The 24328-nt window shown below is 46.3% G+C and overlaps 1 protein-coding gene across 1 annotated transcript in view; it reads left to right on the top strand.

The window, feature by feature from the left end:
• The first annotated feature begins 1875 nt into the window (after positions 1–1875).
• GALNT14 (polypeptide N-acetylgalactosaminyltransferase 14) overlaps positions 1876–24328 on the top strand; it is a 211388-nt gene continuing 188935 nt past the window's right edge. The window contains exon 1 of the mRNA XM_047779229.1: positions 1876–2011. Coding sequence (XP_047635185.1) covers positions 1883–2011 — 129 coding nt within the window. The 5' untranslated portion in view covers positions 1876–1882. The remainder of the gene's footprint in view (positions 2012–24328) is intronic.

Here is a 24328-nt window from a genome sequence, read left to right on the forward strand (position 1 = left end):
GAGGCTGTATGATTTCCACCTTTGTTCCCAACCCCAAACTTCCTATCTACAGCCTGGCCAGGAACACTGTGGGGTCGTGAGAAAGGACTGCCCTGTGGCTGAAAGACAAGGTACCAAACACAGGGGCTTTCAGTAGATTCTTCCATTTCTGACTCCACTTCTTATTGGCTCCATCTTCCTGGAGAGTGAATTTTGGAGCCTGTTACACCTGTCCTACCTTTCTTTGGGTCAGGGGCTCCCTCTATGTGGAACTCTGTAGGGAGAGGCAGGGAGGATGATGGCTATAATAGTAGGTGCATAACTTTAACCTCCCCAAGCAACTTGATGAGATAAGCATCTCTCAACTCAGGCTACACACATAAGATGGCACTGTTCCCCAGGGAGAGCCAGGGTTCTCTCTTCCCCTCTTCGAGGGATCAGATGATCAGGTGACACCAGCCCCTTGCATTTGGCTTTCACAACTATTCATTCACTTGTCCAAGGAGGTAGTATCTATCGTTCCCATTTTACAGATGAGGAATCTAAGGCTCAGGGAAGGTAAAGGACTTGCCCAGGATTCACACAGCTAGTGTGGCTGATGGGGGCCAGGAGCCCCTAGTCCAGTGATATCACCGTTATTGCAGCCTAGCTGAGACCCCAATGGGACTCCAATTCAGCCTGCTCTAACCTCTAGACCCAAGTAGCTTTAATTTGCAAGAGGAAGAAGGCTGCACTTCCAAAAGGCATTTGGGGAAAGGGGCTTTTGAAAGGTAACCCGGTGCCCTCCTGCCTCCTGATGGCTTTCTAAGAACCCCATGTTGGTTGACCCAACTCTGGACCATCCCCACTCCCACCCCATCTTCTGCAAGCACAAAGCCCTGATCTTTACAAAGAGAGAAAACCTTTAAGAGAGATAATTGCACCTTAATTTTTAAAAGGATTTCTTTAAAGTTAAATTTAGATCAACTCAGCGTTCCATTAAGCAAAAAAAGTTGCCAGGCACCTGCAGGCAGGCAGAGAAACACCCTGGGGAGTTGGCTGAACTGGGCCTTGGCCCTGAAAGTCCAGGAGCATGACTCGCGGGTGGGGCAGCAGCGCGGCCAGCATCCCAAGGTTCCAGCGCCAGCTCCCTTAGGGAGGGTGCACAGAGGGCGGGACCGGCTTTGGACGCCACGTGCAGCCCCCAGCAGTGAGCGGGAAAGTCCTCCCAGGCACAGCTCCGCCTGGCGCCGGTTGGCCGTTGGGTCCCAGCTTGCAGCTGCGGGTGGCGGGCCTCGCGGACCCACCGTTCCCGCCCCACCCCACACCATCCCAGGTTAGCCCCGGGGCTGCGCCCGGAGCTCGGCGCTGGGGGCCTCAGAACTGCACCCAGCGCCTCGGTGTGTGTGTGTGGGGGGACGATAGCGCCCCCCCCTCCTAGCTCCGCTTGCTCCTGCCTGGGCTCCGGGTCGGTCAGTCTGTCGGCCCTCCCTCCCCCTTCGCTCCTTCCCTTCCCTCCTCCCTCGTGCTCCTCCTGGGGTGCCGGGCACAGCCCCGGATTCCTCCCTCCCCGCAGCTCGAGTCAGTTTCCCTCGCGGCGGCGGCCAAGGCGGCGGCGGCGGCGGCGGCGGCGGCGGCGCGCGGAGCATCTCCGTGGCCACCGCGCTTTTCCGGCTGGAGCGGGCGTCCAGCTCGGCTGCTCCTCGGCCCTTCCCTGCCGTGCCTCGGGGCTGTGCCCCTCGGCCCTGCCTGCTTCTCTCCCAAGCAGGCGGGGCGTTTGGCAGGATCCCGCCGGCCCCCCACCCGCACCCCGCGGCCAGAGCTCCCCTGAGCAGGGCACTCTCGGGGACTCCTGCCCCGCCGACCCTGGCCGCCAGGGGGTGCCCCAGGGGCGTAGCGCCGAGAGGAGAAGGCAAGGGGGACCATGCGGCGCCTGCCTCGCCGCCTGGTGCTGCCGATCTTCGGAGTGCTGTGGATCACCGTGCTGCTGTTCTTCTGGGTAACCAAGAAGAAGTTGGAGGTGCCGACGGGACCTGAAGTGCAGACCCCCAAGGTACGGGGTTTGGCGGCGCGGGCGGGCGCGGGGCAGTGGTTGGCAGGAGGGCGCGCAGCTCGCGCGCGGGGTTTGCGGGCTCCCGGGAAGCCAGGGCGGGGGTCTGGGTGCTGCGAGCAGGTAACCCGGCGCCGGATATGGCTACAGTATGATATTTCTGGATTCAAAAAAAGCTTAGGGGCACCCTAGTCCTCGCGCTGTGTGTAAGTGGGAGTGAGTGTGGGTGGTGGGCGAGTGCTGGCAGGCGGATCAGGGCTCTCAACTTGGACAGCGCGCCGGGATCCGGGATCCGGGGTCCCGGGGTCCCGGGGTCCCGGGGCGGCGGAGGCGCTGCAGTCGAGCCGCTCAGGGGGTGGCGGTCTGTGGGCGCGGCGAGAGAGTCGCCACTGGTGGGGTCGGGTGGCAGGGCCGGCCGGTGCACCCGCGAGAAGTCTGGCGGCTGCGCTGACCTCCTTCCTTCCCGCACTGCCAGGCCCGACTAGAGGAGGCCGGGGGTGCGCCGCGCGCGCGTGTGCTGCGCGGGCGAGCGCCCTGCAGCCTCTCGGGCGGTTGGGCGGTTGCTGCTGCCCGGGCCCACCTGGCCTGTCGCCACCCCTGCTTTATAATTGTTCTCGACCCCTTCAGCTGCATTGGAAGTTGAATTGAATGTGCCCTAAACATCACTAAAGAGCCTGTAAAGAGCCTCGGTATTGGTGGGGAGTTGGGGAAATGAGAATCCAAGTGGCTTTTCCAACTCCTGCCCAGTCGACTCTTGTGAGCGAGCTGTAAGGTTCTCCCTGCAGGCTGGGGCTCACCTTTAATTCAGAGCCCCCATTCCTCAGTCTCCTCTTCCACAGACCTGGCCGTGGGACACAGAAGGAGGCCAGAAGGGAGTTTCCTGACCAGCCAGGCAACATTTATGAACCCGGCCCAGAGAGGTCCTCCAGGGAATGAGAAAACGCCCTTAAGAGAAGCTTCGGGTCCCAAAGGAGAAACTGGAAAAAAAAAAAAAAAAAAGAAGGAAGGGAGAGAGAAGGGAGGTTCCCAGTAAGTACCCTGCGGAGGACCTACTAGGTGCCAGGTACACAGTGGGTGCTTCTTCATAAGTAGTTGTATGAGTTGGGTGGAATTCTCCTTATTGCATAGATTAGGAAGCAGGTTCTGTCTTTAAGTACCTTGCCTCAGGACACCACTGATTTGAACTCTGACCTTTGGTATTCAGCATCTTTCCACTCTGTCAAGTTGCCTCTGAGATCGCCTTTTAACTAAGTCTGGGCATTTATGTTTTGGAATCTTGCCAGCACTCGATTGAATTCCATAAGCATTTATTGCCGGTCTGCCATGTGCCAGGCAGTGTGCTAGGTGCTGTGGGTACAGAGATGCAGAGCTTATCCTCTGAGGGCAGAGGATTTGCTCGGGAATGAACCAGGACCATCCAGTGTGCTGAGGGCTAAGAGGACTCAGTGCATTGGGTGTCGTGGGAGCCTGGGGACTTCCTGGAGGAGGAGGAGGACATAAATCAAACTACATTGAAAAGGATGAACAGTAGGTTTGCCAGTAGGTGTGGAGGGCATTTCAGGTAGAGGTTAACTGCACCACAAACAGTCTGAGAGGAATGACACAGCATGCTCTGTGAGTTTGGCACAGTCTGAGCGTCAAAGCGTGTGGCTGATGACAGGGGTGAGGCTGGGGAGATGTAGAAGGGTCCTGGTGGGAAGGGCCTCGTGGGTACGAGGGGACCTTGGGAGGTGTACTAAGCAGGGGAGTGACGAGGTCAGACTGGTGACTTCCGACAGCCTTCATCATGCTGGATCAATTTTCTCCCTCCTCTCAGACCTGCCGGTAGATCTGGAGAGCTTTTCTTCTTTTCCCTGGGTGGTTCTGCTCCTTGTGATGCAGATAATGATGCCTGCAGGGACAGGAACCCTCTCTGTGTGGCGTTGAACCTCATTACCTTAAGCTTACTTATTCCCAGTGTACACCAGGGAGCTGGGGCTGGAGATCTCCTCCCTCCTTTGTGCACTTTGTCCTTCTTCCTTACCTGCCCCTTCTCATCCCGGGCGTGCGCTGAGCACACATTTACCGAGTGCAACCGTAGGCCAGGCTCTGTGTGAGGTGTGCGGGCGGCTGTGAGCAGTAGCGGAGTCCCCGCCGTTTGGAGGGCTCTTCCAGTTCCCGGGTGAGGCAGAGTTACAAGCAGATGAGAAGTCGATGGCATGGGAGCGGTGGTCTAGGGTCAGAAGGACGGGCATCGTGCTGTGCAGTCGAGGAAGAGGGTATCTTCTACTTTTGAGCACTGGCTCTTTGTCTGAACATCTTATTCCCTTCTCCCCATTTTTCTGTATCCTTTATAACCATACATTCTTTAGGCTTTACAAATCTTGGTACTTAGTATTGGTCACCCTTCTTTTTTGTTAGTATATTTCTTCTTCCTGTTTTTCACCTGTAGTATGGCTTGTGTGTCTACATAAATGTGTTGTGTGTATTTGTGGATGTATTTTGTGGCTGGTGGGTGAGGACCTGTCTGTGTCTTAGTGTATATGTATCTGAGGGGAGGGGTGGAGAGATAAAGAGCATGGTTTTATTCCTGTGACCCATCTATACAGGAAATTTGCATGTCAGGTCCCCAAGGAGTGCAGTTGCTTTCCAAACCTGAACTACCTGGAGAGCTGGTTTAATATCCACATTTTGGAGTTTACTGCAGAGATTATGATTCTTCGGGTTTGGTAGAAGGTCCTAGAACCAGCATGTCTACAAGGGCTCCCTGTGAGTCTGAAGCAGCCTATTGATGGATGGTATTTGGGAGCTAGATGAAGAATACCAAGTCTGTTGATTTTTTTGTAGTTCATTTGGCCGTGTGTAAATATGGCCGAATGATTTCATTCTTTCTGAGTTCCTCATGGACCAGGCATGTGTGAGCATGTGCATTCATGTGAAATAGCAATAGCTAGCATGTGCATAGTGCTCTACAAATTCACAAACTCCACTTTCACATATATTAGTTCATATAATCTCCACAACCACCGCAAACCATAAGGCAGATCATACTTTTATGCAGATGAGATTGAGTAATGAGGTTCAACAATTGGCCCAACAATTGGCCATGATTATGTGGCCGCATCAGGACCAGAATGGTATGGGATCATTCTGGGAACTGGCCACACAAGTGCTCCTTCCATGCCGCCAAGCCAGGTGGATGCCTAAGTCTTCACTATTGGGTGATGGGGGAGGTTAGGGATGTTTACAGCTGCATGATGTCCATCTATTTTCCAAGCCCTTCCGTGGATCCTCCCTAAGTGCTGGCCTTTGGAGAGCCCCAGGGAGGTTGGTGTAATTTGTGGGGAACCCGTCTCAGAGTGCCATCCTGCCCTGTTCTTGGGGAAAGCCATGTGGGGCAGAGAAGGCTCCTCTGGCTAGACAGAGTGCCCCCTGGTGGGTGGGTCCAATGGGAGGCTGCAGTGTCACCACTGGGTGGTGGCACCAAATGGTTGCAGGTGGTTGCAGCCCCATTGATTTAGGAATCATTTGCCAGGGCAGAGTTTGTTTCCTCAACAATAGAGATTCAGGTTGGACCTTTGTCTATTGTAGGGAAAAGATTTTGGTTTTTCAGGAGAGTTCAGTATCCTAGGTTTTCTAGGCATTGCTCATGCATTGACATGGGGAAAGCTCTTGCCTTGGACAGGTCGAAGCCATGGGGAAATTTTCATCCTGCCTAGGCTCCTCCCAGTGTGGCAGAGGGAGTCAGTGATTTTCCAAAGCAAGAGTAACAGGCTCCCTTCCTTTAAAATTATTTTGAAAAGGTGGAATGGTGGAGGGATTGGACAGCAGAGGGAAGTGGCGAGGGCTCCTGGGCTGGGACCTCCCAGTTTGTAGATTCCATGCAGCCAATTGTCTTCATTGGAGATGGCTACAGGTTCTAGCTCTGGGCTCCCAAGCCCTCTTCCTCAGTGTTAGGACACTCCCATTCACCTGGCAATGGCATCTCCAAAGGGGCCCTGATCACAAAATAAAACCTATGCCCAGTCACAACTCAGGTGGTATAGAGAAGCCAGGCTGCACTCTTGATTTAAGAAAATTAATTGGATTCCCCCCCCCCCCCTTAGTTGCAAGAAGGGCTGGTTCTATTAATAGCTCAAATAAAGATTTCTTTGATTTTTTGATGTTGGTTCCATTTTTATGGGGTTTCCCACCCTCGAATTCAGCCAAGCTCTAATTCCTAATTGAAAATCATGTAACAAGCTTGATGCCTTAATTTAAACCGTATTTTAGCGATAAGTATTGTACTGCTAAAAAGGACCTGAAAACGTTACCATTTCTTCTCTCCTCTATCATTTGTTTGCCATGTGGAGAATTCTGCAGTAACTGACAGAACTGAGAAACCAAACCAAGCAACAACCCAGCAAATTTGTCTCTGATTTCCAAGAAACTAAATTTAGTCGGGGGCTTAGGGCTTAGTAAAAAGCAGAAGCGTTTGAGGCCTGAGGGTACTTTTGGAGGAAGGTGTTGGCAATGTAAAGGCTTTGAAAAAAGTGCCTCGGGCCCATGTAAATGTATTTGTGCTGTACTAGAAGCGTCGCAAACACCATTAGGAAAGAGCTTGTTTTCTGTAACATTTGCATATTGCGAGTGCCTTAAGTATATGACACTGTTATTTTACTCCCCATTTATTAGATACTTTCTCCCACTAAAAAGAAAATCGTTAGTTTCAGAGAGAGACCCTAATAGTCTGCTGATGCTCCGTGGACACATTCTAGACTCTGTCCAGGGAATTTTGACTCAGGCACGGCCAGAAACAGCCCATTATCACATGGATGTTCATCCTTCCGTTCACGCCTCTGTGTGTTGGGGCCTGGGCTGTGCTGTGTTGCCATCTAAGGCCGTTCCTGGAGCAGGTGGGGTGGGGGTGAGGTGGTGTTGCCTTGTGGCCCAGATGTAGCTGCTGTAAGGAGCTGGGAAATAGGAGAGCAGGAGGTTGGAACCTCAGGTCGTTAAGAAACAGCGTGCCTTTGGTTTCTAGATAAAAATGAAAACAAGCCCCCTGAGCTCCCCTGTACGTCCTCTCTTGCCCTGTTCAGTCCCATCAGGCTGGTGGGAATTTCTACTTCCTGGATCGTTTTTGGCCTACCCTGGGTTGCACCCTTGTCCCAGCTCAATTTCCCAGATGGCATTTTTTCCCCCCCAGGTCCTGGTGGGAGCCCTGTGCCAGGGACCCATGGATCTGTTCTAAGGGAATCTCTTTGAGTCAGTCTGGGATGCTCTCTCATTCTCTCTCCCTAAATCCTTATTCCCCTAAGTGGCCTGGTGCTTTGGGAAACAAGGACCAGGAGCTCCTGTCTCAAAATTTCCCAGAGACACAAAATGATACTTGCTCAAATCGATGAAGACGAAAGGGCAAAACCAGAAAGGAAGGGGAAATTAATGTCCCTGTCACAAGCCTCCCCAGCCTGTCTACAGACTACCCTTTTCCAAGGTTGCTCATCTGTTTGTATCATTTAAACGTGTTAATTTCCACTCATCAGAAATCATTTATTAACTGGACAGGGACAGAATGAGGCTGCCGTTGGCTGATGCCTAAGGCCCGGGGTTTCCACACGGCCAAGTTCACATGCCATCTCGTCTGCCACCTTTGCCTGCATCCTTTCTCACACCTCTCCCATCCCAATTTTCCAGACTAGTCTTACGCATTATCAGGCAGCCAGGAACACATTTTGAAGTTGAAGAAGTGTGTTTCTGTGCCCTCATTTAGTTTCTAACGTTTACAGTTTTGTTACTCTTCCAGAGCACTTCAAAGTCCCCAAAGCATTTTTTTGGAAAAGAATTTGAACTAGAATGCAGGGACGAATCCCCAGCTCCTGTCTCTGGGGGGAGCCTATGAACCCTGCTGTGACTTTTGCACATTCCACCTGAGACCAGCATTATAGACCCGCCATCTGTTTGGGGAAGTGAATCTGACATGCCCTGTGCCCTCTGCAGCTAACTGCTGCCTCTTCCCACTTGCCCGCAGTGACCCTGAGCCTTCCTCCTCGGCCTCAGAGACTCTCACTGTTCACCAGGGTCCAGGGCTGGAGAGAGAGCCCGGCGCCCTCCTGGCAGCTCCGATCATGTCAGAATCAGGAGTTTTTCTTTATCCATGTGGCAGCCTGGGTGTCTCTTTTGGCTGTTGGCAGTGCTAAGGATAACTCAGAAGGTCTCTTCCAGGCTCAGTCTCCTCAACTGTGCAATGGGAGCAGCATGCTCCAGCGCTGCCCATCTCCCACTTGCCTCGCCAGCAGTCTGAGTCGTTTGGGGTTACCAGTGAATAACTCCCGAAGTGAGCCCTCATGGCTTTAAATAATTACACCACAGATACTCTGCGTCTATTACTTATCTTTTAATTATTTTACCAGAAACGCTAGATTAACCAAGAACATAAATCAGTTTCCAAGTCCTCAGATGTTGAGCTGATTAAGAGAGAACCCCTTTGGGATACAGAGGAACACAGGCGCGTACCCTGGTACCCTGGGGAATTCTGCAGAAGCTCCTGAAATTTGCTGGCTCTGATATTTTGGTATTTCAGAATAAATGGCCTGAGATGACCTTTTGGGGCCACCGCCTTTGCCTTTGGCAGCAGCTGCTGCCCTCACGGGACCTCATGAACACCAGGAAGCTGATGGGGAGAGAGGAAGAGAACGCTATGGCAAGAGGAACGTACATGCTATCCAGGGCGTCCCCTTGCCTCCTGTTTTCCTTTCCAGAGCTTCCTTCCCTCTCTTCATCCCATTCTTCCTCCTTTTCTTATTCACAATCTGGAAGGCGAGGGGGGTGGCGCCCAGAGCGGAGCAGCACAGGACACTTGGTCAGGAGCCCCAGGAAGAAGTCTGGCGGTGCAGGAGCCCAGCACTTCCCTGAAGGCTCTGGCCAAGGTCACGAGCTGCTTGCCTCGCCGCTGTTCTGGACGCAAAGGCAGTTCTTCCCGAAGGAGGGAAGTAGCCAGTCTGGGCCACCCTGAGCCCTTCCAGTCGGATGCCCTTGTAGTAGCATGAGGCCTCAGGACAGGAATGAAGGAGCCCAGACCACTGCCTCCGACTTGACTTCAAGTACAAAATCTCTTCTGCCTACCATTTCCCAGAGACGGGATCGGACACTTAAAAAAAAAAAAAATTCTCCTCATGTTCCTTGTCTTCTTAACTGTGAGCCCTACAGAGAGCTTTCAGGGAAATGCAGGGCGAGCAGCACCCTGCATCCAAGTGCCCAGGTGACAGAACCACCACCCAGCTGCCTTTTTCCCCTAATGATCCTGTTGTTTCAACTCCATCTGCATCTTGTTCCCGGCAGGCGGGTGTGGCTAACATCTATGGAGGGGGTAGGACCTTCCCATCTTGACAAGCTCTCTCCAAGAGGCGATCCATCCTTTTCCTCTATCTGCACTAGGGTTGGGAAATTAGGATTTTTTCCCCCCCCTAATCGTCCAGGCTGAGGATTTATGTAGCTTCTGTTGTTCCTCTGAGAACACGCTAATCGTTAATTTCCCCCGCAGCCACAGAGAGACTAAGCCAATCAATATTTATGCTCCCATCACTGGCAGCTGCAACATGCAGGCATACCAGCCTCCTTGATGGTCATTGAAAAATTAGCTGGCGCCTGGGTTTCAGGCTCCTTGTTTTCTAGGATCTTGGGGAGATCGGACCATGTGGTCCATGGATTAATTAAGCCACCCAGATAATTGGCTCTTAATAGACAGGCAGTTGATAGCCGCCAGCTGAGGGCTGAATTGACTGAGGGCCTTATTGCGGTGGGCTGGTGTCTTCACCTGGAGAGGCACGGGTCCAAAGACCTGACTAATTAAGGATGAATCAGGAACTGGGAGAAGTAGCTTCCTTCCTCCACCTCTTCCTGTGATCGGTTACAGTTTACAAAGCGTTTTTATTCCGAAATGCCTCCTGTGATTCTTCCTACCACCTGGTGAGGTAGGTGTTATGGTTATCCTTGCTTTCTAAAGTGTGATGAAATTGGGATTATAAGGAGGAGACGGGCAAGCTTTCCCAAGCTGGAAGTGGCCTTGAACTTTCTCTTTTGACTGTAAAGCACACGCTGTTTGTATCATGGCTGTGCTCAACTTCTGGCTGGCGTCCTTTTCCAGGGGGAAATGACATCTATTTTCTCTGTGTCTATGCTATGTGTATCCTTTCATACAGACAAAAAGCTCGTGCTCTTGCTGAGAAATGACTCGTTACCTCGAATAAAACACCGGTGTTGTGTTTCTGCATCCAGAAGGGAACGGAGGATTGGATTAAAGGAATTGTAGAGTCTGACTTTGGGGGGGCCTCCAGGACCTTGGTTTTCTTCCAGGACAGGCCAAGATGAACTCATCCAGAGGCCGTATAGAAATGTTCCACAGGACACTACTGCTGTGGGAAATTGTTGGCCTGGAGCGGCAGACTCCTGGCCCTGGGAGAAGCAGAGAGAGGCTTTCCTACCCCTTCAGTCCTGTGGTTGGTACTGGCTCTGTCCTTGTGCCCGTGAGCCCCCAGGGCTGGCAGGGTGTGCCGGCAGGAAGTGAGCCTCTGCTGTCATTCCAGAGGTTCCTCAATTCAGAAGTCAACAGGATGGTGCAATTAAGACAGAAATTGTTGATTTGAATCCCTTTCATGATGAATGTGGTTCTTAAACAATCAGAACCAATTCCCCTCTGAGAGGAAAATGTCACTTGAAAGAACCCAAGAAGTACATCCTATCGGAAATGCGAGGCAGGTGTAAGGGGGTGTGACTCCAGGCAAGTGTCTTTGGAAAGTGCCGGGCATTACTCGAGAGCCTTCTGGCTCGAAGACAGAGGATGCCCTTTAGCCTTGAAAGCCCATTGATGACAGTGATGGCTTAGTTCGGCTGTGTAGACAGACTGTCAGATCTACCCGGTACATGCATGGTTCAGCCTCTTGGTGGCTGCTTTGGAGGTTGCATGTGAGTAATGTAGTTGCTGCCTATGTGTATGCTGAAAATTACGACAGCATAAAATCAGGAGGTTGCTAGTGTCTTTCTGGTATTTTGTCTGCAATTCAGGTAAGCTTAGGGAGGGCTCATGGTGATGCTTTTGTGATGTGGCCTGAGTGACAAAGTCATTCGCTATTGCAGGATCCTGAGCAGAAACATGACTTTTCTACTGTTGTCCATTTCTGCAGAGCATGGCAGCATTAAAGGGAACTATATTTTTGAGCAGTGTGCATGGAGATAGAATGAAAAGAAGTGCAAACCTAGATAACTCTGATATTTTCTCTCTCCACTCAAAGGTCCTGATGGTTTTCTAATCATTTGTTTAATGCTGGATCAGATAAACTCCCTGTAATTCTCCCTGCCCCTCTTAACACTGAGATTATGGCTTCTGCTCCAGGTTTTAGCTTTTCTCTTAAAACTGAGTGTATATTTTGGAAAACGTCTCGACTGTGTCTACCAATGCTGAACACATGTATATAGCTACGACCCTGCAATTTCACTCCTAGCGGTAAACCCCAAAGAAATGCACTCTTATTTCAATGAATGCCTTGCACTCAAATTGAAGTCAGCAAACTTTTTCCGTAAAGGATCAGATACTCAGGATTTTTTTTTTTTAAGGTGATAAGGTTTCTGTTTGTAAGTATTCCACTCTGCTGCTATGACGTAAAAGACGACCTGTAAATGAAATGAGCCTGGTCTTGTCCCAATAAAACCTTATTTTTTATTTTAAATGATTTTTATTTTTTCCCATTATAACTGGCTTACAGTGTTCTGTCAATTTTGTACTGTACTGCAAGGTGACCCAGTCGCACATACATATATACATTCTTTTTTCTCTCCTTATCATGCTCCGTCATAATTGACTAGATATAGTTCCCAATGCTCTAAAAACTTTTATTTATGGACCCTGACATTTGAATCTCATGTAGTTTTCCCATCTTATGAAATATTACTTTTTTGGCATGATTTTCAAAGATTTATAAATGCAAAATCCAGTCCTAGTTTGTCCTAAGATGGGGCAGGCCAGATTTACCTGTGAGCTGTGGAATTCCACTTACATAAAATACAAGAACAGACTGAACTAATCTACAGTGTTTGAATTCAGCTTCTGGTGACCCTTGGTTGGCATTGTTAGTGACTGCAGGAAGCGTGGTTGGAGAGCATTTGGAGAACTGGTACTCTGTCAGTTTCTTGATCTTGTAACTTGGGTGTGTTCATTTTGTAAAAATGCATTGAGTACCTGCTCTTTCCTGTTTGTATATTCCACCTCAATAAGACGTTCAAAAAGATGAAGTCGGCGCTGAGTGGTGACTCCCAGCTCCAGGCTTCAGTGCCTCCTTTGGGCTCAGAGCATCGCAATTTTCATTCCTTTTAGTAGCCATTGGTTTCTGTTTCTGAATAAGAGTCTGTACAGAAAGGCCTTGATAGGACTTTGTAACTTCCCAACTATGACTCCCTTTCACACACTGGGAGAATTTCACAAGTAGTATAGTACAGATACCAGCCACCCCACATACAACACCTGCTGAGAATTTACTCTTTAATCGTTGACTCATAGGAACATAAGGGGAGTGGACGGACCCTAGGGGAGAGCAGGGCAGTGGGAGGACCTTCAGAACAGTGGGAACCACCAGTGGGAATGTGGCTGGTATAGCTGCCCGTAGTGAATCCGGGCTGAAATCTACCTATGTTTATAGTGAAGAGGTGGAGGCTTAGTTACAATGAATGGAATTACATGGCACAAGCTACTGGCTTATAGGAAAGCAGCTTCTATTTTTTTTTTTTTTTGCACCCAAGAAAAAAGCAGAGAACTAACAACCTGAGCCCCTGTAAATGCTAGGAGCTTCCTGTGTCAGACATCTACTCTTTTTAAAAAAAATTTTCGTGATGATTTTTATATTTTACATTATAGTTGGATACATCTATTCCTAACAACCCTGTGTAGTAGGCATTAACAGCTTTGTTTTTCAGGTGGGGACCATCAGGCTTAGAAACATTCAGTGGAAGTGGAGGAACTGTATTCCAAACCTCGTCTGTCTGGCTCCAGAGCCCATCCTCCTCCCACTTCACCACCCTCACCCCAGGTTTCTTTCTCACCTCACCCAGTCGCAGGGAATCTGGTCTCCTGAAAGTGATGATTGAATATATTTTTCCCTTAGCAACCTGCCTTTATAGCCCGCCTTTGTTCTGCTTTCTGGAATTACCCACATCTCGTTGAGACCAGAAGCTGTTGAATGAAATAGTTTTATATCAGAAACTATCTCTTCCAGAACAAGTCATTTTAAACCAATAGTCAAAGAGAAAACTTTACAACACGTTCAAAGAGAAATATATTGTGCTTTCAGCACTATTTGATAGCCCTTATGAACACATCCCCCCTACAGAAACTGGGCATGTTTCTGGTTCCAGGCTTAAACTCTCCAAGCCATCGCGTTCTTGAGGGCTTTCGGCATGCCTTAAGACTGGTGAAAGAGGGGATGGTGAGGAATTAAGAGATGCTGAAAATGCAAAGGCTGCAGTGAATAGCAAATGCCCCCCACATCACCCCTCAGAAAGGAAGAGTCCTGTATCCAGCATAATAGCACCAATTATTTGGTTGTTTGTGCTGAGGAGTTGAAAGCTATCATGTACCGGGAAAATACTCAGCATGGAGCAGTAATTATGGATCAGCTGATAATAGAGGATGCACTGGATTGACTACTAATTAGATTATTAGCACCCCAAACAAATACCTGCTATTATCCATAAATAAGCCACATTTATGATATTTTCTACTTCTTAACAGGTATTCCTTTTTATAATGTGCAATTTCCTTTCTCCTCTTTCTGTGCCAAGACTTCCCATTTGCCCCAGTCATAGTAAGGATAGTTGTTTGTTGAACAAGTCACTTTTTTAAATATGATTTTTGTTTTTTCCATTATAGTTGATTTACAGTGTTCTGTCAATTTCTGCTGTACAGCAAAGTGACCCAGTCATATATATATATATATATAATATATATATATATTCTTTTTCTCACATTATCCTCCATCATGTTCTATCACAAGTGACTAGATATAGTTCCCTGTGCTATGCAGCAGGATTTCATTGCTTATCCACCCCAAATGCAATAGTTTGAGCAAGTCATTTTCTTATTTCCTTCCAGTCTCAATAGGGCTTGAGAGTAGTGACATGTATTGAATGTCACATGTCAGGTCCTATGGGAGATGTGCTATGTCTTTTCAGGGAAGAAGCCAGGGTTCCTCCAGAGCAGCAGCCAGGTCTTTTCCCCATGGGCATGGAGTCTTAATGATGGTCAGGGTTTGTAGGGTTTTCCCTGTGAAATCTGTGCTGGAGTTATTTGCCAATGAAATGACCCAGTTGCTTTTTTTTTTTTTTGTGGCATTTGAGGTTTGGTCCCTATTATCCTGATTTGAGGAGGGTGGGGTGGGCATTTGGGTGCTTTGGGTGTCTTTCCCCCTACTCCCCACCAAGTAGGCTATCTTCCTACAAGCGGGTTGACTGTGTGTACCCAGGAGTACCAGGTTCCCGTTGTCTTCCTGCCCAGGGTGACCACGAGTTTTCTGTGTGTAGGACCTTCTGGAAGAGGCCTTGGGGGCTCCCTGAGTTGTCTGCAGGAGAAGCTGGCTCTAGTAGGAGTCAGCGGCAACCCTGGCCATGACCTAAATAAATGGTACAGTGACTGTCAGGTGTCCTGCGGTAGTGTTGGCCATGGAACTTGTTCGTGGCTACTACTGTAGGCTTGGAGTCTAGGAAGGAGAGGACAGAGGGTAGGGAGGGGGCGTATGGATGTCTTCCAGTAGAAACCCCAGGGGCTTTATCTGTGTTAAGTTAGTCATTCTTTACAAAGCCCACCATGAGGTAGGCGGGCTGAGCCTTAGCTGGTACTTGCCAGTACAGTCATACCAGGTGTTTAAGGCTGACACCTTTCTGATTTTTTTTTGTCTTTTTGTCTTTCTAGGGCTGCTCCCTCGGCATATGGAGGTTCCCAGGCTAGGGGTCTAATTGGAGCTGTGGCCCCCGGCCTATACCACAGCCACAGCAATGCCAGATCCAAGCCGCATCTGCAACCTATACCATAACTCATGGCAACACTGGATCCTTAACCCACTGAGCAAGGCCAGGGATCAAACCTGCAACCTCGTGGTTCCTAGTCAGATTCATTAACCACTGCACCAAGACTGGAACTCCCACCTTTCTGATTAAACAGTGCCTGAGCCATATGGGTGGTTAAAGTATTTTCTTATGAATATTTTCTCTGGATGATATGTTGATTACCCTTATTTTTACCAATGAAGAACCTGAAGTTCATAAACTTCCATTGAAACTTTCCTATGTCAACGGAGCTAAGAATTGGTAGAGGCTGGACAGGTCTGGGGGATGCTGGGTTGCCAGCAGGATAGTTGGCAAGCGAGAAAGGCAGTGAGCTCCTTGAAGGAATTTCTTCCTTTGAGCACTTCCCAGTGCGGGGAGATAGGCTTAGCAAACAGGGAGGGAGTTCCCGTTGTGGTGCTGTGGAAATGAATCCAACTAGTATCCATGAGGATGCACGTTTGATCCCTGGCCTCACTCAGTGGGGTAAGGATCCAGCATTGGCACAGCTGCAGATGTGGCTCAGATCCCACATTACTGTGGCTGTGGCTGGTAGCTGTAACTCCAATTCAACCCCTAGCCTGGAAACTTCCATATGCCATAGCGGGCAGCCCTAAAAAGCAACAAAACAGAACAAAATAAAAAAAACAGAGAGCGACAATGGACCACTTCCCCTGCACCAGGGTCCTGGGTCAAGCTCATTGGTTCATCCAGCAAACCTCTACAGGCATTTCTAGGTGTGAAGGGTTGTGTGGGGTGCAGGTGATGGCTGAGCCTGCTTCTGCTCTCCTTGTCCAGGCGAATTCTCAGGGAGTGGTGGAGTATGGAGGAGTGGTCCCCGCCTGGGGCCCAGCCACTTTTGTCTCTAGAACCTGTCTCCCTCTTGGACTTTAAAGCGTGTTGCTTTATTCCTGGAGAGATAGAACTGTGTCACTGGGATGGTGGCTGATTAATGGTGAAAGGGGCTTGCAAGATGAATAAGGAATCTTTTCTGTCTCTTGAGTCAGAATGGAATGTGAGGTCAAGGGTATGGAGAGAATTTTACATGGGTTCGTGGGATAAAGTTCTGAGACAATTGCTTTGGAATTTACTGGGAGTTGTTCTGCAAGGGTGAATTTCTTCCCTGGATCATGTCACTCTTCCGTTTGCTCAGAAAACTGTGGTTGAAGTTTAATCTCATCCTTAAAGCTCTTTCACTAAAACAGGAACCTGTTATTCCACAGGGCCTCTTATTAGAAGAAGAAGGATTTAGGGCTGTCTTTTTCAAGTCATTTCAGTGAGTTTTGAAGGAGTACATTTGCCAGGACCCACTTGTCCCCAAAGTGTCTGCTGTTTGAAAAGCAAAGCACTGGCAGAAGGATCACGGGGAAGAAAATCAACTTCAGGGTAGAAAAGTAGGCTATCTGAGCAACCCCTTGAATTTAATTAGTCAGGAATGCCTACTGTGGGTTCTCTCCTGTTTTAGACTGGGGTATCGGTCAAATTCAGACCACCTCCATCCTCTGTTTAGCCTGTAAGCTAAGAATTTTTTAAAAACATTTTTTAAGGGTTGGGAAAAAAAAAAAGAACTAGAAAGAAAATATTGTGGGACACATGAAAGTTATATGAAATTCAAGTTTCAGTATCCATAAAGAATGTTTTACGGGGACAGTCCCATTTATTCCTTTACATATTCTCTGTCGCTGCGTTCGCACTTGCCATGGCAGAGTTGAATAGATGGAGACTAGGAGGCCCACAGAGCTGACATTTTTACTATCCTTTTAGAAAAAGTTTGCTAAGCCCCGCCTTAGACCTTTGCTTTTCAGAGGTGTGGTTCAGGGGCCAGAGGTGGATGTTTGTTAGAAATGCAGATTCTCAGGCCACTCCACAGCTACCGATTTAAAATCAGCATCTTAATTAACAAGACCCCTAGGTGGTGTCTGGGCAATCAGTGTTTGAGAAACACTGCATCAGAGCACAAGTAACTCTTGCCCACAGAAAGCTCACATGAATGGTGCTTCCCAAACTAGAGTTGGTGCCACATTTCCCTATGTATTGAATTCACTTTGATTCTGAGCTCCCATTCTCCTGGGTTGGAGTGGGGAATCCTCTTTTGCTTTCAGTGTCGCAAAGATCCAGAAGGCTTCCTTCCCCATTTCCCAGTGATGGGGGATGAACCTCCAAACCTTCTGGGCATCACCGTCCTGTCTGTAATGTCATTGACTAAGCCCCCATCATTCTGCTGCTCTCAGGCTGGTGGGTTTCCTGTGATGCTGGGAGCCCCAAGCCCAGGTTCCAGCCTCCCTAGAGCCATTCCTCTCGGACCCACCTGCCTCTTGCCCACTTTCAAGATTGGCTGTTTTAGTTGTCTTTCCAAGCTGGAGGAATTTTCTTTTTCTTCTCCCTCTGGGCTACTTATTCTTTCACCCCGCCACTTATGTACCATTTTCCTTGGACCAAGAGAGCATTGGGTATGGGTTACATGCTGAGGGTAGGGGTTGGAGCAGGGCTGGGGTGAGAGTGAGTGGGTAGAATGCAGTGAGAACCAATAAAAATGAATATTCCAATACATTATCCTACCTGCCTGGAGTGTGTTAGTCTTTTTTTGTTTTCTTCTCTTTTTTTTTTGCCTTTTAGGGCCACACCCAAAGCATATGGAGGTTCCCAGGCTTAGGGGTCTAACTGGAGCTCCAGTTGCCGGCCTGTGACACAGCTACAGCAATGACAGATCTGAGCTGCATCTGCAACCTACACCACAGCTCACGGCAACGGCTGATCTCCAACCCACTGAGCGAGGCCGGGGATTGAACCTGCAACCTCATGGTTACTAGTTGGATTCATTTCCACTGCGCCACAACAAGAACTCCCTAGAGTGTTGGGATGCAGTAAGGGGACGTGACCAGCACAACACAACAGCAAATCTAGGATATCTTCCTGTAGGCAGGAAATAAGTTCTGAAGGAATTTAGAGACAAGCTGATTCTGTGGGTGGCAGGGGTGAAGAAGTTCTCCCAGAGGTAGTGGGATGCAGCCAGAGCAGCCAGAGGTCCACGCAGATCAGGAGCAACCCAGACTGTGGAAGAGTCTGAACATAAAGCTGTTTGCTTTTTTTTGTCTTCAGATGCGAATGCATCTGAAAGTGAATGGATCTCTTCACTCGGGAATATTATAGTCTACTCACTGGAGACTTTGTTCAGGAAATGTTTTTGGTTTAAGGATTTTAACTGCTCATCGTATGCTAATTGCTCTTAAAGGGACAATTCCGTGAAATTTGAACATGGCACTCCCTTTCTCTTATTCCCTGGCCTAAATAAGAATTGCTGTATATGTTCTAGATTTCTTGCCAAGGCCGATTCTGGCTTTTCTTGACCACCTTTATTCTATTTTCGTCTTTAATTCATGTGGCTGTTCCCAGAGAAATGCCCCTTGGAGAAGTACTCTTGTCCATCTGCATTCTCTTGAATGAGGTCTTGGCAAGGCCGAGACCCAAAGTCACCTAGAAGAGTCAGAAGACAGGAGTCTGTGTGTATTTGGTGGCAGAATCAAGAAGTGAAGATACCCTGGCTGGTGTTACCAGGAGGAGGGATTGGAATCAGGACCTGGGAGAGTTCCTTCTTCTTATGTATATGCAGTGGTCAAAGGAAGGTGGCCAGCTGACATTTGCAGAGATGTGTGGCTAATCCACCATACCTCACTCCAAGTTATTCTCTTGGGGAGCTACACTAGGAAATGACCTAACACAGTGGGCATGGAAATATATGTACCAAGTTAAAAAAAAAAAAAAAAAAAAAAAGGAGGATTCAGACTTGTGTCCCTAGTAAGATCCTATTTTGTTTAAAACAAGTTATTAAACAAACTTAGAACAACAAAGTGGGTGATTAACATAAATGAGGATTGTCTGTGCTGTAGTTCTCTCTGCTGTCTGTTAGTTGATTGATTTATTTACGCTTATTTTTGCCAATAACCTCACCCCCCAACTTTTAAATAAGCAACGTAACACCCTGGATGTGTAAACTCTGTCTTTCTCTGTGCATCCTCTAGTCAGTATGTGAACATATATAAATATTTTCTGAGCTGTTTTGGTCATTATTTAGGAGAGAAAGAGGAGTTCCCATCATGGCTCAGTGGTAATAAACCTAACTAGCATCCATGAGGATGTGGATTTGATCCTTGGCCTTGCTCAGTGGATTAAGGATTCGGCATTGCTGTGAGCTGTGGTGTAGGTTGCAGATGCAGCTCAGATCTGGCATTGCCGTGGCTGTGGTGTAGGCTGGCAGCTGTAGCTCCAACTAGACCCCTAGCCTGGGAACCTCCACATGCCACGGGTATGGCCCTAAAAAGACAGAAAAAGGAGAGAGAGATTGATCATATTACATATACTTCTTGGTATATTACTGTTCATTAATCATACATCCTAGAAATCCTCAGGTCAGCAAGTACACTATTTTTAATAACTGCATAATATTCTATGGCATTGCTGCAGCTGATATTATTCAACGACTTCCGTATGACAGGTGTTTACCTTGTCTCTTATTGCTTATCACTACCCACAGTGCTGCAGTAAATACCTTTGTACACATATTCTTTTTTTTTTTTTTTGCTCTATGTACACATATTCTTCCATATTGGTTGGTGCTTTTACTTCTATGGGATAGATTTTCAGGAGCGGGAATTCAGAGTCAAAGGGAGTCTAATCTTTATATTCATGGACATATTCAGATTGCTTTTAAAAACAGTGAAATTATCCACATTTCCCCTAGCAAAGTGAATATTCTTTCCTCAGCAGCCCCTTTAGCGTAAATGTTGTCATTTTCATTTTGCCAATCTAATGGGTATAAAATGGAATCCTGTTGTAATTTTGAATTCCTTTGACTACCAGAGAGGCTGAGTGTGTTCTCATATATTTATGGCCCTTCAGGATCTCTTCTTCTATGACGTGTCTATTCATATCCTCTGCCCGTTTTCCACTGGGCTGTTTTATTGTCAATAATAAGAGCTCTTGATAAGTTATAGATAGCTCTTTATTGGTCTTATGCATTGCAGATTTTTTTTTCTAGGCAGTTGTTACACTTTTAACTTTGTTTATAATGTACATCACCATGTAACTTTTTGCTTATTTTTATGTAAATGTCTTTTTAAAAGTTAATCAGTGCCCCATCTTATTAAAAAGATCTTCCTAACTACTAAATTGTATATAGAACATCCCAAATTTTCTATATCAACGTCAAAAAAACTTTAAAATCTCAAGTCCATCTGGATTTTATTTTTATTACTAGTTTGAGGTAGGAGTTTAACTCTGTTTTCTTCCAAATGGATAGTTATTTGTGTCAGTATCATTAATTAAACAAATCATCATTTCCTCCACTAGTTGAAATACTACCTTTGACATGTATTTATTTCCTCTAAACATTGGGTTTTAGTTCTGGGAACTCCATTCTGCTCTATTGATCCATTTATCTCATACTATACCAATATTATATGTTTTACTAGAATTTTCTTATTAAACCCAGGGATTACTTCTTAATTAGTCCGTCTGGTTTTCCAGGTATAAAATCATACCATTATCAGGAGTTCCCTGGTGGCCTACTGCTGTGGCTGAGGTTCGATCCCTGACCTAGGAACTTCTGCATACTGTGGGTGCGACAAAAAAAAAAATGTATCATTATCAAAATGAGTTAAATTTATCTCTTCTTTTTGAATATTGATGTTGATTTTTTCATTATTTTGTTTTGCCACTTTCAAAATGAAATGCCAGAGTTCCTGTTGTGGCTCAGCAGTTTAGAACTCAACATAGAGTCCATGAGGATGTGGGTTCTAGCCCAGGAACTTTCACATGCCACAGATGTGGCCCTAAAAAAAAAAAAAAATACCATGGCAATATAGGACTCATTATTGACTTTGTTGCAAATGGCTGTAGGATTACACTATTTTTTCACATTTATGAAATATTCTATATCATATTTTAGTTGTTTCCTTTCCTGTTTTACATCAGGTTTTTTTTTTTATTTAGAAATGACTTTGGATTTTCCTCATACTTCAGTTGAATCATATAATTTTTCTCTTTTATTGATGCAGTGAATTATTTTGACTTCCTTATTTTGAACCATCCCTGCTTTCCTGGAATAAATGCTTTATAGTTATACTTTTTATGCTGCTGGATTTTATTTGTTGGCTTTTATTTGGAATTTTAATAGCCATATTCATGAATTATATTGATATATAGGATTTTTTTTGTACTCTATCAGGGTTTAGATTTAAGAGTATACTTCCATAAAATGAATTAGGGATATTTGTTTTTTTTAAACATAAAATAGTTAAAATAATAGTTTAAATAATTTTGACATCTCTCTCCTTTAATGGGCACATAAAAACTCAGCTCTGAAACTATTGACTTCTTCAAGTCCATAGCCCTTGACTTCCTTGAATACCTATTTTTTCAATCTAATCTTAAAATGTTGGTTTTTTAATAGGAATATTCAACCTATCGTAATTAGTGACATAACTGATATATTGAATATTTACTGTTTGTTTTTCTTTCTGCTTTTTATTATTTTCACCATTTTGGCGAGTCATTATTTCAACTTCTGTTTCTTTTCTTTCTTTCCCTCCCTTCTTTCCTTCCTTCCTTCCTCCCTCCCTCCCTCCCTCCCTCCCTCCCTTCCTTCCTTCCTTCCTTGCTGCACCTGCACCATATGGAAATTCCCAGGCCTGGGACTGAATCTGGACTTCAGCTGCAGCAATGCCAGATCCTTTAACCCACTGCACTGGGCCAAGGATTGAACCTGTGTCTCCGAAGTGACTCGAGCTGCTGCAGTTGAATTCTTAACACACTGAGCCACAGTGAGAACTCCTCTGTTCTCTTTTTAAACTTAGACATCTTACTATACCATCAACACTGACCGTTACTTTCCTTTTCAGGACATTCAAATAGATACTTCTATAAAAACAAAATATGGATGAGTTTTCCCCACAGAGATGTTTTACTCACTCATTGTCAATCTAATACATTGAGCCTTTTAAGAGTACTTTTACTTCCTTGCTCTTTTTTACACTGAAATCTGGCAGATCTTTAGAAGACTTTAACTCATCCCCCTTCTCCACTAATTTCCAGGTTTTGCTAAGACAATTTAACACTTCTAGATCTAAATGTCAAGTTTTTCTTTGTAGAGTGCCTCTTCTTTTTCAAGGATTCTTGTTTGTCACTTTTGTTACATGCTTTCAGCATTTTATACTGTCTGTTTAGATTCAACCGTGCAAATTGCATGGTTTATCATCACTCACCACTGTTTTCTCTTCATCTCACTCATCTCAAGATTTCTGTTTGAATTCATTCAGTTTTTGACCTGAGTATTTTTATGATATGGGGTATGTAGGTTACATTTTCTATGAGCTGTTGCATATCTGCAAGTATTTTATAAATCAGACAGGTGGATAACTTCTGGTGTGGACGTTCCTCAGTCTCTGGATGGTTTCCCATTGTCTTCTAGAATCTCGTTTTGCAGAAGGCAGGTCAACTTCATGGCTAATGACTTTTCCTGTTCTTTTTTCTGGGGACCCATGTGACTTCCTCCTTACCTTTGAAACTTAGGAACACACATTGGTGTATATGTCCTTTCCTGTGACTCCTGTGAGGAGCTCAGTTCCATTTGTAGACTCAGGTTTCAAAGGGAAACCTTCTACTTTCATTTGTTTAATTCTCGTCTGATCTTTATTTGTTCCTTTTTCTCCTCGGAGATTACTCTTATTCCCAAATTAGATCTTCAGAATAAATCTGTTCTCCAAATATATTTTTTGCCCCTGGTTTTTATTTCTTTGTATTTTTGCGATAGTTTTTTTTTTTTTTTTCCATTTGATCTTCTGAACCACCAGTTGAGGTTGGTACTTACTCAATTCATTTGAGGCGCTTTTTAGTTTGAAAATCATGATTTTTAGTTCCAGAAAGTCTTCTCTCTCTCTCCCTTTTTTTTGGTATTATAATTATTGGACATCATTAAAGTGCTGTTATTCTTCGTTTGTACTGCCATTTGCCTCCCCCAGCAGCTTGGTTTCATCAGCAGTCTCCCCCTTCTAAGTATTTAGCTCATCCATCTGTCCCTGCTTTGAGTCCTCTCTGTAGGCAGCTCTTTTAGCTTGTCTCCTGGATGAGCTCGGGACTAGCTGTCTTAGCTCTCTGTGTGTTTTGGTAAATGCAGGAGAGAGTGGCTCCTGTATTTTGGAGTGATTCCGCCTGGCAGGTAGTCAGTTCCCTGAGGTACCAGAAGAGCTGCCCTGGTTCCAGGCTAGCGGGGACTCTGCAGGCCTGTTCAGCTTCCAGCCCTTCCTCTGGGTCATGGAGACAGGAAGTCCTCTCTGAACACTCATGCCAGCTGAGTTGCCTTCCTTCTGGGGTCCATCCCACACTGGGCCAAACTGTCCACAGGTTTTGGGAGCTCTGAGCTTGCTCTGGCCTTCTTGCCACTGTTTTCCAGGTTCTCTTTCAACCTTGCATCAGCTTATTCCATCCAACTCTACAGAACCTGAGGTCTCTCTCGTCACAGACTCAGGACCACACCCGTGTGCTGGCCTCACTGGCTGCTGGGCTCAGAATAGTAGCTTGCCGTGAGTGGGATTGGCGTTTGAGAGAGACAGCTCCTATTGTCAACAGGACACTGTCCAAAATTGCTTCATCAATTCCTGAATTTTCAACAATGAATTTTCAGAAACGTCTCAGCGAATTATTTTGAAATTTAGGTTTCCTTGTAATGCAATAAATTCTAGGAAGAAGATGAGACAATAGTCACACATTATCTTTTTTTTTTAATAAGATTTAAAATTTTCTATTACAGTTGCTTTATAATGTTCTGTCAATTTCTGTTGTACAGCAAAGTGACCCAGTCACACATACGTATATACACTCTTTTTCTCACATTATCCTCCATCAGGTTCCGTCACAAGTGACTAGATATAGTTCCCAGTGCTGTACAGCAGGATCTCATTGCTTATCCATTCCAAGTGCAATAGTTTTCATCTCTAACCCCAAATTCCCAGTCCATCCCATTCCCTCCTCCTCCCCCTTGGCAACCACAAGTCTGTTCTCTAAGTCCATGAGAAAAGTCATTTCTTTTCTGTTGATAGGTTCATTTTTGCTGTATATTAGATTCCGGATATAAGTGACATCATATGGTATTTGTCTTTCTCTTTCTGACTTAATTCGCTTTGTATGAGAGTCTCTAGTTTCATCCATGTTGGTGCAAATGGCATTATTTTGTTCTTTTTTTAGGGCTGATAGTATTCCATTGTGTATGTATACCGCATATTAATC

The sequence above is a fragment of the Phacochoerus africanus genome, chromosome 5, assembly GCF_016906955.1.
Source record: "Phacochoerus africanus isolate WHEZ1 chromosome 5, ROS_Pafr_v1, whole genome shotgun sequence".
Classification (NCBI taxonomy): domain Eukaryota; kingdom Metazoa; phylum Chordata; class Mammalia; order Artiodactyla; family Suidae; genus Phacochoerus; species Phacochoerus africanus.